Here is an 18,114-nt window from a genome sequence, read left to right as displayed (position 1 = left end):
AAAAAAAAAAAAATGTGAAAAGTGGGCTCCTTAAATGTTAAAGGAATGTATGATGTTGGCAAGCGATCTATCCTGGGAAATATGTTAAGAAGGGAAATGTTAGCTATTGCGTTTCTTGAAGAAACTCACTATATCGAACGTCATAAATTAGGTCTCACTAATACCAATCGCTTACCACAATTATACAACACTGGCTAGAGCCAATGGAACTAGCATGCTTATTGCACAACATCCCCCCTTGGGAGTTGGTAGACAGTTAATTGGATGAAGAGGGGAGATACATTTTCGTGAAAGGAGTTATTGCATCACAGAAATTTACACTTGCGTCGGTATATCTACCTTACACTAAGCAGAGCCTAGCTTTAAGTAAAATCCTAGATACATTAGAAAAAATTTCAGAAGGGATCTTAATTTTGGGGGGAGATTTTAATTTCCAATGGATCCCCAACTAGATATGTTAGAAAAGCTAGACCAGGCAATAAGAGAGACCCCAGAATGCTCCAGGCCCGATGGAATTACATTGGGGTACTAAAAACAATTAAAAGGGATCCTAGCCCCTTATTTTTTTTAAAGCATTTAATGCCATAAGTCAGGGATTACCTCTGCCAAGGGATGCAACCATAGTACATATTACCTTGATCCCTAAAGAAGGAAAAGATGCAACCCAGTGTGCAAGCTACAGGAAATATTGTTACTTAATGTAGATTTGAAGCTGTTCTCAAAGATATTGGCCTGTAGGCTTGCAACTGTGATAGGGAAGGTAGTCCATATGGATCAAGCAGGATTTATGGCAGGCAGAGAGGCAAGGGACAACACCACACGGTCCATAGATTCCAGTTCGCCCAGTCACGGAAAATACCATCAATGTTGCTTGGCATTGGCAGGGGTGCAGTGAGTATTTACACCCCACTGGCGTTTGACAGATCTTTGGGACAGTGGGCTGTGCAAATGAAAATTTACATTTTTCATTTTCACGGACCACTGTTACAAAAATCTGTCAGACACCTGTGGGGTGTAAATGCTCACTGCATCCCTTATTACATTACGTGAGGGGTGTAGTTTCCAAAATGGGGTCACATGTGGGGGGGTCCATTGTTCTGGCACTATGGGGGCTTTGTAAACACACGTGGCCTTCAATTCCGGACAAATTTTCTCTTCAAAAGCCCAATGGCGCTCCTTCTCTTCTCAGCATTGTAGTTCACCAGCAGAGCACTTTACATCCACACATGGGGTATGTTCTTGCTCAGAAGAGCAGTGCGGGCGCAATACAATGCTCAGAAGAAAAGGAGTCACATTTGGCTTTTGGAAAGCAAATTTTGCTGAAATGGTTTTTGGGGGGCATGTCACATTTAGGAAGCCCCTATGGTGCCAGAACAGCAAAAAAATAAAAAATAAATAAATCAACATGGCATACTATTTTGTAAACTACACCCCTCAAGGAACGTAACAAGGGGTACAGTGAGCCTTAACACTCCACAGGTGTTTAACAAATTTCCACTATAGTGGGACGTGAAAATGAGAAATTAGATTTTTTTCACTAAAATGCTCGTGTTACCCCAAATTTTTCATTTTCACAATAGATAATAGGAGAAAAAGCTTCCCCATATGTGGATGTAAAGTGCTCTGTGAGCGAACTACAATGCTCAGAAGAGAAGGAGCTCCATTGAGCTTTTGGAGAGAGAATTTGGTTGGAATAGAAGTCGGGCCATGTGTGTTTACAAAGCCCCCGTGGTGCCAGAACAGTGGACCCCCCCTACATGTGATCCCAATTTGGAAACTACACCCCTCACAGAATTAAATAAGGGTGTAGTGAGCATTTACACCCCACTGGCATTCGACAGATCTTTGGAACAGTGGGCTGTGCAAATGAAAAGTTATATTTTTCATTTTCACGGGCCACTGTTCCAAAAATCTGTCAAACGCCAGTGGGGTGTAAATGCTCACTACACCCTTATTAACTTCTGTGAGGGGTGTAATTTCCAAAATGGGATCACATGTGGGGGGGGGGGGGGGTCCACTTTTCTGGCACCATGGGGGCGTTGTAAACACTCATGGCCTTCGATTTCGGACACATTCTCTCCCCAAAAGCACAATGGCGCTCCTTCTCTTCTGAGAATTTTAGTTCGCCCGCAGAGCCCTTTACATCCACATATGGGGTATTTTCATACTCAGAAGAAACAATGGCAAAGAGGGATAAGCGTATATAGATCAAGTAACATAAATGTTATTGAACATAACTGCATCACAAAAACATACATTTAAAACCAATTAAGAGGACTTAATAACAAAGACACATCTGCAAAAGTGCAGAAAAAGAGGTCTACTTAGTGAATCAAAATATATATAGAAGCTGAACTGGCATGTAACAGTATACATAGTGAGCGTAGTTGACTACGCCCCGGAAGAAGCCATTAGCGCGAAACGTTAGTTGGTATTGGAGGTCCTGCTTTTTTCCACTAGGTGATATATTGTATCCCCCTAGCACTGCATTTTATGTAAGTATAGTTTCTCTACCTTTTACTGCAGCATTAGTGGGCTCACTATATATACTGTTGCATACTTGTTCAGCCTTTATATGCACTTTGACTTATAAAGCAGACCTCCTATTCTGCATTCCTGCAGATTTGTCTCTGTTATCATGTCCTCTTAATTGGTTTTAAATGTATGTTTTTGTGATGCAGTTATGTTCAATAAAATGTATATGTTACTTGATCTATATACGCTTATTCCTCTTTGCCATTGTTAGTCCTAATGCGTAGGATCCTATACCTTGGGCACTTCTTGTATGTATACTCAGAAGAAAGTGGTCTACAAATTTTTAGTTTTTTTTCCCCTATTTTCCCTTGTGAAAATGAAAAATGTAGGTAACACCAGCATTTTACTGAATTTTTTTTTTGGCTGTGCATGCTGAGAGTTGTTGCTTAGCAACAGCAGACAATGAACAGGCCTCACCTCCTGCTGTATCCTGCTGCCTGCACCACCAGGACCACCGCCGCTGCTGCTCCTGTCCGCCGCCACCGTCTCGGACAGCCGGAGACCCGATTGACCCGGAATCGCCGCAAATCGCTGATCTGATCTCAGGACCCCCCCCCCAGGGGTTTGCTCAGGATGCCTGCTGAATGATTTCAGCAGGCATCCAGGTCTGGTCCCCGCCTGGCGAGCGGTGGGGACCGGAATTCCCATGTGCATACTGGTACGCCCTTGGTCCGTAAGTGGTTAAACTGCCATAGGCCTTTTTTTTAAGGAAATTACAACAATACAAAACTAGTTCATATGGGGAGGGAGAAAATCAAGAACAAAGAGAGAAGTAATGTGCCAGCCTAAGGAAAGAGGAGGAGTAGGCCTCTCAGACTTAAATGGGTACTATGTAGCAGCACCTCTTGCAAGAGTGGTTCAGTGGTGCAGAAGGGTTGACCCAAAACCCTTGGTTATGGTATAAAGGGGAAAACAAAAATCCTGTTAAACTGCCTCCCAGGGAGTAAAGGGGTTGAATATACGGGGCTGAGGAAACATCCGACAATAGGTTCCACTCTAGATGTATGTGTAGAAGACCCTACTATACATAAATTCTTTCTCCCACACAACTCACAACTAACACCAATAATAGGGAATCCAGCTTTTCCACCTAGCATAGAAGATCCAATATTCCAACAATGGATAGAAGCTGACAGATTTCGAGTTAGCCATCTGAGGGACATACACTCACATAATAATTGTTACGCCGAGCGCTCCGGGTCCCCGCTCCTCCCCGGAGCGCTCGCTACACTCCTCTCACTGCAGCGCTCCGGTCGGTTCCACGGACCCGGGGCGCTGCGATACCGCCTCTGGCCGGGATGCGATTCGCGATGCGGGTAGCGCCCGCTCGCGATGCGCACCCCGGCTCCCGTACCTGACTCGCTCTCCGTCAGTTCTGTCCCGGCGCGCGCGGCCCCGCTCCCTAGGGCGCGCGCGCGCCGGGTCTTTGCGATTTAAAGGGCCACTGCGCCGCTGATTGGCGCAGTGGTTCCAATTAGTGTTTACACCTGTGCACTTCCCTATATCACCTCACTTCCCCTTCACTCCCTCGCCGGATCTTGTTGCCTTAGTGCCAGTGAAAGCGTTTCCTTGTGTGTTCCTAGCCTGTGTTCCAGACCTCCTGCCGTTGCCCCTGACTACGATCCTTGCTGCCTGCCCCGACCTTCTGCTACGTCCGACCTTGCTTCTGTCTACTCCCTTGTACCGCGCCTATCTTCAGCAGCCAGAGAGGTTGAGCCGTTGCTAGGGGATACGACCTGGTCACTACCGCCGCAGCAAGACCATCCCGCTTTGCGGCGGGCTCTGGTGAAAACCAGTAGTGACTTAGAACCGATCCTCTAGCACGGTCCACGCCAATCCCTCTCTGGCACAGAGGATCCACTACCTGCCAGCCGGCATCGTGACAGTAGATCCGGCCATGGATCCCGCTGAAGTTCCTCTGCCAGTTGTCGCTGACCTCACCACGGTGGTCGCCCAGCAGTCACAACAGATTGCGCAACAAGGCCAACAGCTGTCTCAACTGACTGTTATGCTACAACAGTTACTACCACAGCTCCAGCAACCATCTCCTCCGCCAGCTCCTGTACCTCCTCCGCAGCGAGTGGCCACTTCTGGACTACGACTATCCTTGCCGGATAAATTTGATGGGGACTCTAAGTTTTGCCGTGGCTTCCTTTCCCAATGTTCATTACACTTGGAGATGATGTCGGACCAGTTCCCCACTGAAAGGTCTAAGGTGGCTTTCGTAGTCAGCCTGCTGTCTGGAAAAGCCCTGGCTTGGGCCACACCGCTCTGGGACCGCAATGACCCCGTCACTGCCTCTGTACACTCCTTCTTCTCGGAAATTCGAAGTGTCTTTGAGGAACCTGCCCGAGCCTCTTCTGCTGAGACTGCCCTGTTGAACCTGGTCCAGGGTAATTCTTCCGTTGGCGAGTATGCCGTACAATTCCGTACTCTTGCTTCTGAATTATCCTGGAACAATGAGGCCCTCTGCGCGACCTTTAAAAAAGGCCTATCCAGCAACATTAAAGATGTTCTGGCCGCACGAGAAATGCCTGCTAATCTTCATGAACTTATTCACCTAGCCACTCGCATTGACATGCGTTTTTCCGAAAGGCGTCAGGAGCTCCGCCAAGATATGGACTCTGTTCGCACGAGGCGTTTCTTCTCCTCGGCTCCTCTCTCCTCTGGTTCCCTGCAATCTGTTCCTGTGCCTCCCGCCGTGGAGCCTATGCAGGTCGACCGGTCTCGCCTGACATCTCAAGAGAGGACACGACGCCGCATGGAGAACCTCTGCCTGTACTGTGCTAGTACCGAACACTTCCTGAGGGATTGTCCTATCCGCCCTCCCCGCCTGGAAAGACGTACCCTGACTCCGCACAAAGGTGAGACAATCCTTGATGTCCACTCTGCTTCTCCACGTCTTACTGTGCCTGTGCGGATGTCTGCCTCTGCCTTCTCCTTCTCTTCTGTGGCCTTCTTGGACTCTGGATCTGCAGGAAATTTTATTTTGGCCTCTCTCGTCAACAGGTTCAACATCCCAGTGACCAGTCTCACCAGACCCCTTTACATCAATTGTATAAACAATGAAAGATTGGACTGTTCCATACGTTTCCGCACGGAGCCCCTTCTAATGAGCATCGGATCTCATCACGAGAGGATTGAACTTTTGGTCCTCCCCAATTGCACCTCGGAGATTCTCCTTGGACTTCCCTGGCTTCAACTTCATTCCCCAACCCTGGATTGGTCCACTGGGGAGATCAAGAGTTGGGGGCCCTCTTGTTCCAAGGACTGTCTAAAACCGGTTCCCAGTAACCCTTGCCGTAACTCTGTGCTTCCTCCAGTAACCGGTCTCCCTAAGGCCTATATGGACTTCGCGGATGTTTTCTGCAAAAAACAAGCGGAGACTCTACCTCCTCACAGGCCTTATGATTGTCCTATCGACCTCCTCCCGGGCACTACTCCACCCCGGGGCAGAATTTATCCTCTCTCTGCCCCAGAGACTCTTGCCATGTCTGAATACGTCCAGGAGAATCTAAAAAAGGGCTTTATCCGTAAATCCTCCTCTCCTGCCGGAGCCGGATTTTTCTTTGTGTCCAAAAAAGATGGCTCTCTACGTCCTTGCATTGACTACCGCGGACTTAATAAAATCACGGTTAAGAACCGTTACCCCTTACCCCTCATCTCTGAACTCTTTGATCGCCTCCAAGGTGCCCACATCTTTACTAAATTGGACTTAAGAGGCGCCTATAACCTCATCCGCATCAGAGAGGGGGATGAGTGGAAAACAGCATTTAACACCAGAGATGGACACTTTGAGTATCTGGTCATGCCCTTTGGCCTGTGCAACGCCCCTGCTGTCTTCCAAGACTTTGTTAATGAAATTTTTCGTGATCTGTTATACTCCTGTGTTGTTGTATATCTTGATGATATCCTAATTTTTTCGGCCAATCTAGAAGAACACCGCCAGCATGTCCGTATGGTTCTTCAGAGACTTCGTGACAATCAACTCTATGCTAAAATTGAGAAATGTCTGTTTGAATGCCAATCTCTTCCTTTTCTAGGATACTTGGTCTCTGGCCAGGGACTACAAATGGATCCAGATAAACTCTCTGCCGTCTTAGATTGGCCACGCCCCTCCGGACTCCGTGCCATCCAACGCTTTTTGGGGTTCGCCAATTATTACAGGCAATTTATTCCACATTTTTCTACCATTGTGGCTCCTATTGTGGCTTTAACCAAAAAAAATGCCGATCCCAAGTCTTGGCCTCCTCAAGCGGAAGACGCCTTTAAACGACTCAAGTCTGCCTTCTCTTCGGCTCCCGTGCTCTCCAGACCTGACCCATCTAAACCCTTCCTATTGGAGGTTGATGCCTCCTCAGTGGGAGCTGGAGCTGTCCTTCTACAAAAAAACTCTTCCGGGCATACTGTTACTTGTGGGTTTTTTTTCTAGGACCTTCTCTCCGGCGGAGAGGAACTACTCCATCGGGGATCGAGAGCTTCTAGCCATTAAATTAGCACTTGAGGAATGGAGGCATCTGCTGGAGGGATCAGGATTTCCAGTTATTATTTACACCGATCACAAGAACCTCTCATACCTCGAGTCTGCCCAACGGCTGAATCCTCGTCAGGCCAGGTGGTCTCTGTTCTTTGCCCGATTTAATTTTGAAATTCACTTTCGGCCTGCTGATAAGAACATTAGGGCCGATGCTCTCTCTCGTTCCTCAGATGCTTCTGAAATTGAACTCTCTCCTCAACACATCATTCCTCCTGACTGCCTGATTTCCACTTCTCCAGCCTCCATCAGGCAAACTCCTCCAGGAAAGACCTTTGTTTCTCCACGCCAACGCCTCGGAATCCTCAAATGGGGTCACTCCTCCCATCTCGCAGGTCATGCGGGCATCAAGAAATCTGTGCAACTCATCTCTCGCTTCTATTGGTGGCCGACTCTAGAGACTGATGTGGTGGACTTTGTGCGAGCCTGCACTATCTGTGCCCGGGATAAGACTCCTCGCCAGAAGCCCGCTGGTTTTCTTCTTCCTCTGCCTGTTCCCGAACAACCTTGGTCTCTGATTGGTATGGATTTTATTACTGACTTACCCCCATCCCATGGCAACACTGTTATTTGGGTGGTCGTTGATCGATTCTCCAAAATGGCACATTTCATCCCTCTTCCTGGTCTTCCTTCAGCGCCTCAGTTGGCTAAACAATTTTTTGTACACATTTTTCGTCTTCACGGGTTGCCTACGCAGATCGTCTCGGATAGAGGCGTCCAATTTGTGTCTAAATTCTGGAGGGCTCTCTGTAAACAACTCAAGATTAAATTAAATTTTTCTTCTGCATACCATCCTCAATCCAATGGACAAGTAGAAAGAATTAACCAGATCTTGGGTGACTATTTACGACATTTTGTTTCCTCCCGCCAGGATGACTGGGCAGATCTTCTACCTTGGGCCGAATTCTCGTATAATTTCAGAATCTCTGAATCTTCCTCCAAATCCCCGTTTTTCGTGGTGTACGGCCGTCACCCTCTTCCCCCCCTCCCTACCCCCTTGCCCTCTGGTCTGCCCGCTGTGGATGAAATTTCTCGTGATCTTTCCATCATATGGAGAGAGACCCAAAATTCTCTCTTACAGGCTTCTTCACGCATGAAGAGATTCGCGGATAAGAAAAGAAGAGCTCCTCCCATCTTTTCCCCTGGAGACAAGGTATGGCTCTCCGCCAAATATGTCCGCTTCCGTGTCCCTAGCTATAAGTTGGGACCACGCTATCTTGGTCCTTTCAAGATTTTGCGCCAGATTAATCCTGTCTCTTACAAACTTCTTCTTCCTCCTTCTCTTCGTATTCCTAATGCCTTTCATGTTTCTCTTCTTAAACCACTTATCATTAACCGTTTCTCTCCCAAATTTGTTCCCCCCACTCCTGTCTCCGGCTCCTCGGACATCTTCTCCGTCAGAGAAATTTTAGCATCTAAAAAGGTCAGAGGGAAAACCTTCTTTTTAGTGGATTGGGAGGGTTGTGGTCCAGAAGAGAGGTCCTGGGAACCTGAGGACAATATCCTGGACAAAAGTCTGGTCCTCAGGTTCTCAGGCTCCAAGAAGAGGGGGAGACCCAAGGGGGGGGGTACTGTTACGCCGAGCGCTCCGGGTCCCCGCTCCTCCCCGGAGCGCTCGCTACACTCCTCTCACTGCAGCGCTCCGGTCGGTTCCACGGACCCGGGGCGCTGCGATACCGCCTCTGGCCGGGATGCGATTCGCGATGCGGGTAGCGCCCGCTCGCGATGCGCACCCCGGCTCCCGTACCTGACTCGCTCTCCGTCAGTTCTGTCCCGGCGCGCGCGGCCCCGCTCCCTAGGGCGCGCGCGCGCCGGGTCTTTGCGATTTAAAGGGCCACTGCGCCGCTGATTGGCGCAGTGGTTCCAATTAGTGTTTACACCTGTGCACTTCCCTATATCACCTCACTTCCCCTTCACTCCCTCGCCGGATCTTGTTGCCTTAGTGCCAGTGAAAGCGTTTCCTTGTGTGTTCCTAGCCTGTGTTCCAGACCTCCTGCCGTTGCCCCTGACTACGATCCTTGCTGCCTGCCCCGACCTTCTGCTACGTCCGACCTTGCTTCTGTCTACTCCCTTGTACCGCGCCTATCTTCAGCAGCCAGAGAGGTTGAGCCGTTGCTAGGGGATACGACCTGGTCACTACCGCCGCAGCAAGACCATCCCGCTTTGCGGCGGGCTCTGGTGAAAACCAGTAGTGACTTAGAACCGATCCTCTAGCACGGTCCACGCCAATCCCTCTCTGGCACAGAGGATCCACTACCTGCCAGCCGGCATCGTGACAATAATTGGGTAGATGTGACTGGAATAAACTCACCTACATTGATGGGGTTCTGGAGGGCCATACAGTTAAAACATTACATTAATTAATCCCGAAACTGGAACAATATTCAGTGAACATTACTAAATTTGAAGAAATGTGTCTGTCAGCAGCCCCAATAAAACACGCGATCTCACAAATGTATAAGCTTTGGTTAACAACAGGAGAAGGGAATTTACCTTGGTTTGCCAAAAAGTGGGAGGGGGACTTAGAACTACAGCTTCAACCAGAAGAGTGGTCTAGAATATTCAAACTAGCACATTGCTAAGCGATTAGTACATGCTCCCAAGAAGCTAACTATAAGATATTAACTCGATGGTATAGAGTCCCGAGTGAGATCCATAAAGTACAAGAACACCGTGATACAAGGTGTTGGCGTTGTGGTGAAATGGAAGGCACTATTCTACATATTTTTTGGACTTGTCCTTGCCTTACAGAGTTCTGGGTGAAAATGTATAAGATTATTAGCCTGGTAACGTAGAAACAAATGCCAAAGACACCAGCTATGAAAAGTTATAGATATTCTCTGCTCAGCTTCCTTGTAATGTCAACAAGAAACTGTATCTCACTTTTTCTGGAGATAGAAAAAGGCTCCAACGGTGTCTCTATGGTGTACTAAAGTGAATGATGCCATGTACCTGGGGAACCTGAGACTGACAAATAGAGATGCGGACACTGGAGTTCCTAAGTATATGGTATTTTATTTTATAAACTTTGTTTATTAAAAGGTTTTTCAAAATTTTACACAAATGAAACACAATGAACAGTACTTATAACAACGGTACAGTGGGAAGTGAACGGGATGCAACCCGCCTATCAGTAATGTGCAGCTATCAAGCCTGTATATTTGCCAGGGTCTATGATCCATACAACCTCAGTCAGACAGAATGTTTGTATGAATAATAAGTTCACCAGACGTGACTTCTGCCCAAAGACCTAGCCACCATATTTGACAAGCAACCACTTGGACACCACATACTGCACGCATCCGTACATACACACACACAAACAACAACAAAAATAAAAATAAAAAGGAGGGGGGGGGGTAAGGATTCAAACGTGAAGGAAATTTAGAAAAGGATAGCCAAAGAGAAGAAGAAAGACGCTCCCACAGTAATATTAGTCTCCCAGAAAGTTTAAGCCAAATGAGCCGAGAGGCGCAGGGGACCCAGAGAATCACTGAGAGAGGCAAGGGAGTACCACTCCGTATGACGGAATGGCCATACAATATCATCTATTTGGGCTCTAGTGAGGTGAGCAACCATAAAAGTGCGCCATTTGGCGAAGCATTCCGTTCCCTGTGCCTCTCTGTGTCCAGTCTGTCGACCTCCAGAAAATCTTTGAGTTCCGCAATCCCTGCAGCAATGGTGGGCATAGTCGGTTTAATCCATTCCCGCAGGAGTATGCGTTTAGCAACTAAAAGAACAACATGAATACATTTCGGGACCGTACGAAGACCCACATTCTCGGGTAAGGAAGGATCGACAGACTGGAACAGGAGGGCCAAGGGTGTCATGGGAAGACGGATAGTCCAGTAGCAAGAAATATAATCCACCACCTCCTTCCAAAAACATTGTGACCTGTCACAAGACCATATTCCATGAAAAAAGTTAGTGCCCGGGGCGTTGTACTTGGGGCAGGCTGTTAGCCATTCCGGGAAGGAGAGGGTGACCGGCAGATTGAAGCCTAAATAGCCAAAGTGCATCAATTTGAAGAAAGTTTCGCGCCAGCGCTCACTTATGACATTTGCCCTGACTTTGGTCCATCCCTCTAAGATATGTTCCTCTATGTCCGAGACCTGAAGCAACGTGGCCCATTTGGCAAAAATGTTGTGTTTAGAAACTTTCAATATTTTAGCATTCAAGTTCTTATATAGGGTAGAGATGAATAGTTTCCTAGGCTGTAGTCCTACAAGGTCCTCAAAAGATGAGGGAGACACCTCAGGAGAGGGGTCGCGCAACCTGTAGGTACAAAATGATAACAGCTGAGACACCTGGAGGAATTGAGTAGGCAGTAGATCAAAGGTCTGCAGGATTTCCTGTGGGGAAAGCCACCGCTTCTCCTCGACATGCATCAGCTGTTTGGCTACAGTCAATCCCCTGTCTCGCCATGCCCCAAATAATCTGTTGTCTCTCCCCGGTGTAAATTCCGGGTGACCCCACAGATTGAGTCGCCTAGACAGCAGGAAGGGTAAACCATGTGCCTTACGTACTGCTCTCCATGTCATGATGGTGTCCCTCAACAATACAGAGCGCTTAACATGGTGGGGAAGGCCCGAGATTCGCGTGTGGAGACAGGATGTCAAATTCCAGGGGGAAGCATAGTCGGCTTCCAGTATGAGATTAGAGTGGTAGTCAGATCCATAGATCCAGTCAAGCACATGGCGGAAAAGGCAGGCCAAATTATAGCCGCGCAAATTGGGGAACCCCACTCCTCCGTCATGACGACTTAGCATTAATTTTTGTAGCGCGATGCGCGGGCATTTTCCCGACCATATGAAGCGAGTGAAGGCAGAGTTGAGCGAATTGATGTCTTTGTGCTTAAGTAAGACAGGTAGTGTTTGCAATTGGAATAATAATCTGGGAAAACTGATCATTTTAATTAAATGACATTTACCTAGGAAAGAGATCGGGAGATGGCACCACCGATTCAATTCATCTTTAATGGTTTTAAATACGGGAGGATAATTGAGGGTATATAGGGAGGAGGGCAGCTTGCCTATCCTGATCCCTAAATAGGTGATGAATGTCTTAACTAGCGTGTTCGGGATGCCCATAGCAGTCCAATAGGAGGAGGGCTTGGGAGCCCCCAATGGAAGGAGTTCACTCTTTAGTTGGTTAATTTTGTAGCCCGAAAAAGATTCGAAGTGAGCTAAGGCAGACATAAAAAATAAATAAATAAATAAATAACTTCACGCACTCAAGCAATCACACCGGACAAGGACACACTGATCACACTAGCACCCTCACCAACGGCGGCAGGAACCCTCAACAGAAATCCACACTTACAAGCAACCTTGGCGAGAGTCTGAACAAACACTGCAACCAAACAATAATTCTACCACACGAACACACGTTGTGTGCTAAGACTCCACCCAGGCGTCTCACACCGTGTTATTGACTTCACTTTTTTCTGCCGGTGGACGAAGACAACCCCCGACATAACATACCAACATAAACATGGCAGATGATTCCCCACCTGTGCGATGCCCTCCACCCAGAGATCCCCTCCCAGCCCACCCCCCCTCTAAACTCCAACATGTAAATAAACCCGCAGACATGTCTTTAAGACGAGCAAATATAGGAAACCAGCCTGTCCAGGCAGCAGACATCCACTAAGGTAAAGATATCTAGAAACGAAGGCTAGAATGGGGAAACACAGTGAGCAACATTGGAGCAGGGAACGCCCGCAACACCATCCAGGTTATAATCAAAGAATGCCCGCCAGTCCAGATCAAAAGTTCTCATATTGGGGACCTTGTCGCCTAGGGGAGTGACGTGGGGATTTCTCCCTTGGGCCTCCTTGTGTCCCCCCCCTCAAACGTCCTGCGTCCCCAGGGCCATGTAGTGCAGCCTCAGCTGCCGTGGGGCTATTGAAGACTGATGATGAGCCGTCACTGTGGAACACCCGCAAAATGGCCGGAAACTGCAGCTGAAATTTAATCTTGCGGTTAAAAAGTTCAGAGCAGACGCTGCTGAATGCCCTCCGTCTCTTCGCTACAGGAGCTGAGAAATCCTCAAATATAAGAACTTGGCTGTCCCGAATTATCAATGGAGCTGAGCGTTTACGGAACGTCCGCAGGATGGACTGGCGATCATTATAGTCTAGGAGTTTAAATATGACCTGTCTTGGGCGGTAGTGTTGTCCAGATTGAGAGGGTCTCAGAGCTTCTCCCCGGCCCGCCGGGTCCGGTCCCAGCCTATGAGCCCGCTCCACTCTACAATAATGGTCCAGGCCTAAAGCCTCAGTCAGTTCAATTTCACACAGGCTTAGAAGGTCCATACTAGGCACTTGTTCAGATAGACCCACAATGCGCAGATTATTGCGCCGAGATCGATTTTCAAGATCGTCCAATTTTGCCCACAAGCTGGCATTTTCCTGTCTGATGTCTGAGAGTTGAGTGGATAAATCAGACTGATCATGTTGGAGTGTATGAACATCAGTTTTAAGGGCATCCACAGTAGCATTAGTTTGAGAGAGATCCCTTCTCATAGAGTCAAAGGAGGCCTGCAGAGTAGCTTCTAGTGATTTCTGAATATCAGGCACCACCTGCGCCATCATTTGTGCAGCTAGAGATTTAAAGTCAAAGGTGAGGGGAGCCATGGAGTCAGGTGGCAGTACGGCCAGGGCACCCGTAATTCCCTCAGGAGAAAGCATGTGAGCAGGGGAGCCTGGAGATAGCAAGGCCTGCTGAGAGTCAGTGTTATGCGGTGCCTGGGTGGGGGGGGGGGAGCAGGGCTGCTCCCAGACGCCATGTCCCCACTATCTGCAGGAGCAGGGGCCAGCAACATGGAGGTGAGCCCAGCAGCGTGTTCACTGACCTGCTCAGAGAGGATCACTGGCGGAAAGGAGCGGTGTACTTCCTCTGGAGGTAAGCTGGGCCGGTCCGCTGCGCCTGTAGTTTCGCGGACCTGTTGCCACGCGCTGCGATGAAGCCGCTATGGTAGGGGCTGGAGCCAGGGAATTGCGGAGGCTCCGGAGCAGGTACCGCTCCATACAGGGTCCCCGGTTAGGGAGGCAAATGTCCGGGAGGCTAGGGCGCCCAGGGGGGAGCTGAAGTGCCGGCAGAGAGGAGCGTTCAGGGTCGGGGGATGCAGGAGCTCCACTAGCTGCGTCCCACCATGACAGCGCCGGAACCGGAAGTCTCTAAGTATATGGTATGAGTGGAAATGTTTTCAAAATACTTTGGAATATGAGTCAATCATGAGCGAAGAAGGAGAGACAGCGAGGGGATGGGGAAGTGAGGAGAGTCAGGGGAAGGACCGGGGGAGGGGAAGAGGGGGGGGGGGGTGTATGGTAGAAGGGGAGGGAGTAAGTCAGTTATTGCTAATATAATATTTAAATTTGTAGATTTTTTTCTTTAACATGGACGATTAATGAATGGAGGGGCCATGAGTGTAACGTTGTCTGACTTTGATCTCTTGAGGTCACTGTTGTGGAAATTAAAAATAAAGAATTTAAAAAAGAAAAAGAAGGAAGTAATAGCATTCTGGATTACAATAATTTCCTTTTGCTAAATTAAAATATCTAGTAGGGTTATTTCCAACATCAAAATGTATCCCCTATTCACAGGATAGGGGATACTTACTGATCTGTGGGGGGTCTGACCACTGGGACCCCCATTGATCCCGAGACCGGAGGTCAAATGTTCATTCATTCATCCTCTATGGGGTTCTTATAACATCGCTAAGCTCAGAGGGCTTTTGGAAGTACTACTATAAATCTTTACAGTAAACAATTTCCTGTTCTTTATCTTTTCTTATCTTATATGCTTTTTTCATTATCTACAACTTTATCTTTGCTATCTTACCTGATGCTAAATTGTCAGTTTTCTTGGCAGGAAGAGAAACTGATATGCTTCCACTGGCATCTTGTTTAGGCTCAGAGACTGAAGTGGTGAATGTATTGTCAAACGCAGTTAATGGTGCTTCTGTAATAGTAGCAGCTGGCTGAGATCTGTATGTAATGTTATTCAGCTCATTCACATCAGTATTTGTGTTGTGTATATGAGTTGATGCCATAGTATTTAAGTCTTCATCAGGCTTAAGTGGAATGGTGGGTCTGGGCATCTTGTTAGCATTCAGATGAATAATTCCCCCATTATTGGCCTGAGTAAACCGTTCTGTTTTATTAGAAATCGGACTATTGTACCTTTCACTTGAAGATATAGCATAGATTTCATGATCAATCTCACTGTCCAAAGCTGTAGTATCAGATCCATTACTAGGCAAAGGAAATGACACATCATCACTATTTGTTATTTCTTCTGAGTTTGGCTGGGATATTGCAGACTCATCATTCTTATTTGTCATAGAAAGTAGACTTTCGTGTTCATGTGGAACAACAGAGGATGAAGCAAAGTTTGACAGTGAACCCTCATTGACTCTCTGATGAGCAGCATCAGTTTGTAGTATTGGTAAGTCAGGTGGAGGTGTCAAGCAAACATTGCTGGCAGAAAGCTGATGGGATGCTGAGTTGAGCTCTTCCACATTAGATAATGTATGCACAAGATTGTCTTTGTCTGCCACAGGGGTCTGTGATGGAGCTGAAATATTCTGTTCAAACAAAGGAAAAGACAAGTAACAATTACCATGTCAAACAATGCTATCCTATTGTCTTAATCTGTTTCTTTATCTAGTTAACACCAATGTTTCCTTGGCATATTCATATAAATACAGTGGTCCCTCCATGCTTTTTTATTGCTCTAGGATTACTGTAAGGTAAAAAAAAAAACAAAAAAAAATGTAACTTGAGACTGTAACTTTATGGTGAACTTGTAATTGGTTCCAAAGCCAACAATACAGCATCCCCAAATAAGAAGAAAATTAAGATTAAAGAGTAAAAACATTGATGGCCTTTCCACAAGATTGGCCATTGATAGCAGATCACTGTGGTGCCTGGCTGTAAATAGTGTACATAGCTTGAAGCCTCAGCCCCATCCATTGTGTAGTCATTGCACCAGGTTAATGGCACAGATTGGGCTGTAGTGTGGTAATAAAAAAAATCTTTTGGGGGGGGGGGGGGGGGTATTTTATTAAAACTGCTTAGGATTATGTAAAATTTGCTTAGACTTTTGCAGTGGTAGCTGATTTATCACAGTATTGCGCAATCTCACTTTAGCCGGGACGATACTTTGCAACTTCTCAGATCTCTGCTATTTAGCTATTTCCGAAGAATGTGCACCTTTTTTCATAAATTTAGCGCAGGTACACATGAAGTATGGCTGGCAACATGGGGTAAAAAAAAGCACTTTAAATACACAAACAATGATAAATCCCCCCCCCCCCCATATGTTTTCATTTTTAAAAATTTCACGTAGGTAATATAAAAAAATGAAAATTTTCTTATTTTTCTCCAATATAAATAGGTTACCGTGTATAAGGATACCAAATATGTGCACTTTACACCACCTACATCTTCTTAAAAATCTCCATTTTTTCTATCGTATCTGCATTCATGTGCATAAAATTTATTGTAGTGTTAAGATCACATAAGGTCAGGAATAGGGAGACAAAAAATAATCACTGTTAATAATTTGTGTGGGGTAATTCACAAGCAGAACGGTTTTAGTGACTTTTATTGAACAAACCAATTGCAAGTACACTACTAAATTACAAGTTTAGTCTACTAAACCACATGGCAACACTAGGGGCATGCCGCAAAATACAAAAAATACCTTTTTGATGATATCCTGTTATACACCCTCCAATGTACAGCCAAAACATAATGTGAACAGCTCATAAGAGATCTACATTCTATTGTTAGTTGACAATATTATGGCAATGATAACTGTTTTCTTATAAACTCATGCCACCCTTTTATTGCAGGTATGAGATATTCCCAGCATTTCTGCGTGCCAGGCCACAGACATTTAAGCACACTGCATTTAAGTCTGCCTTAAAGGGGTACTCCGCCCCTGGCATCTTATCCCCTATCCAAAGGATAGGGGATAAGATGTTAGATCGCCGTGGTCCCGCTGCTGGGGACCCCTGGGATCGCCACTGCGGCACATCATTACTGCACAGAGTGAGTTCGCTCTGTGCGTAATGACGGGCGATACAGGGGCCGGAGCAGCGTGACGTCATGGCTCGGCCCATCCCCTTAATGCAAGTCTATGGCAGGGGGCGTGACGACTGCCACGCCCCTTCCCATAAACTTGTATTGACGGGGGCGAGCCGTGAGGTCACGAGGGGCGGAGCCTAGACATAACGATGCTCCGGCCCCTGTATTGCCCGTCATTACGTGCAGAGCGATCTCGCTCTGCGCAGTAATGATAGCGGGGTGCTGCAGCAGCGGGACCCCGGCGATCTGACATCTTATTCCCTATCCTTTGAATAGGGGATAAGATGTCTAGGGGCGGAGTACCCCTTTAATGTTTTTTTAGTATTACAGATCTGCTCTCTGCAAAATAGGGTATGAAATAAATTCAGTTATAGATTAAAGGGGTACTCCAGTGGCAAAAAATTTTTTTAAATTAGAGAAAGTTGTATAGTTCTTTTCTGTCTGACCACAGTGCTCTCTGCTGACACCTCTGTCCATGTCAGGAACTGTCCAGAGCAGGAACAAATCCCCATAGCAAACCTCTCCTGCTCTGGACAGCTCCTGACATGGACAGAGGTGTCAGCAGAGAGCACTTCGGTCAGACAGAAAAGATCTATACAACTTCCTCTAAAGCATACAGCAGTTGATAAATACTGAAAATCTTAAAGTGTACATGTCGTTTACAAAAAATTTTGCTATAATGCAGAAAATACCATTATATGTATATTTGTAATATACATTGATTAAAAATGTTGTATATTTTTGTGTGAAAAAATGCTATTGCCTGTGTGTGTCTCTATGAGGAAGCAGGGCTCTCCGCAGGCTCCTGACTTGTCAATCATCCTGCTGTGTGAGCTGGTAGTGAGTCCTGCTTGTCCACCCACACTTCCTGTATTTGGTCTCCTCACAGAGACACACAGACAACAGCTGCAGTAACAAAAATATACACATGTTAACCAATGCATATTAC

The 18,114-nt window shown here is 46.8% G+C and overlaps 1 protein-coding gene across 3 annotated transcripts in view; it reads right to left on the bottom strand.

Annotated features, from left to right (window-relative positions):
* The window catches only part of LOC130368654 (uncharacterized), a 59,301-nt gene that overhangs the window by 13,798 nt on the left and 27,389 nt on the right, over positions 1-18,114 (bottom strand). For all 3 annotated transcript variants that reach the window (XM_056572631.1, XM_056572630.1, XM_056572632.1), the window contains one exon: positions 14,914-15,658. In XM_056572631.1, the coding sequence (XP_056428606.1) occupies positions 14,914-15,658 (745 nt within the window). The remainder of the gene's footprint in view (positions 1-14,913; positions 15,659-18,114) is intronic.

This window comes from Hyla sarda, chromosome 4 (assembly GCF_029499605.1).
Source record: "Hyla sarda isolate aHylSar1 chromosome 4, aHylSar1.hap1, whole genome shotgun sequence".
Lineage (NCBI taxonomy): Eukaryota > Metazoa > Chordata > Amphibia > Anura > Hylidae > Hyla > Hyla sarda.
This window is presented reverse-complemented; position numbering and strand designations above follow the sequence as displayed.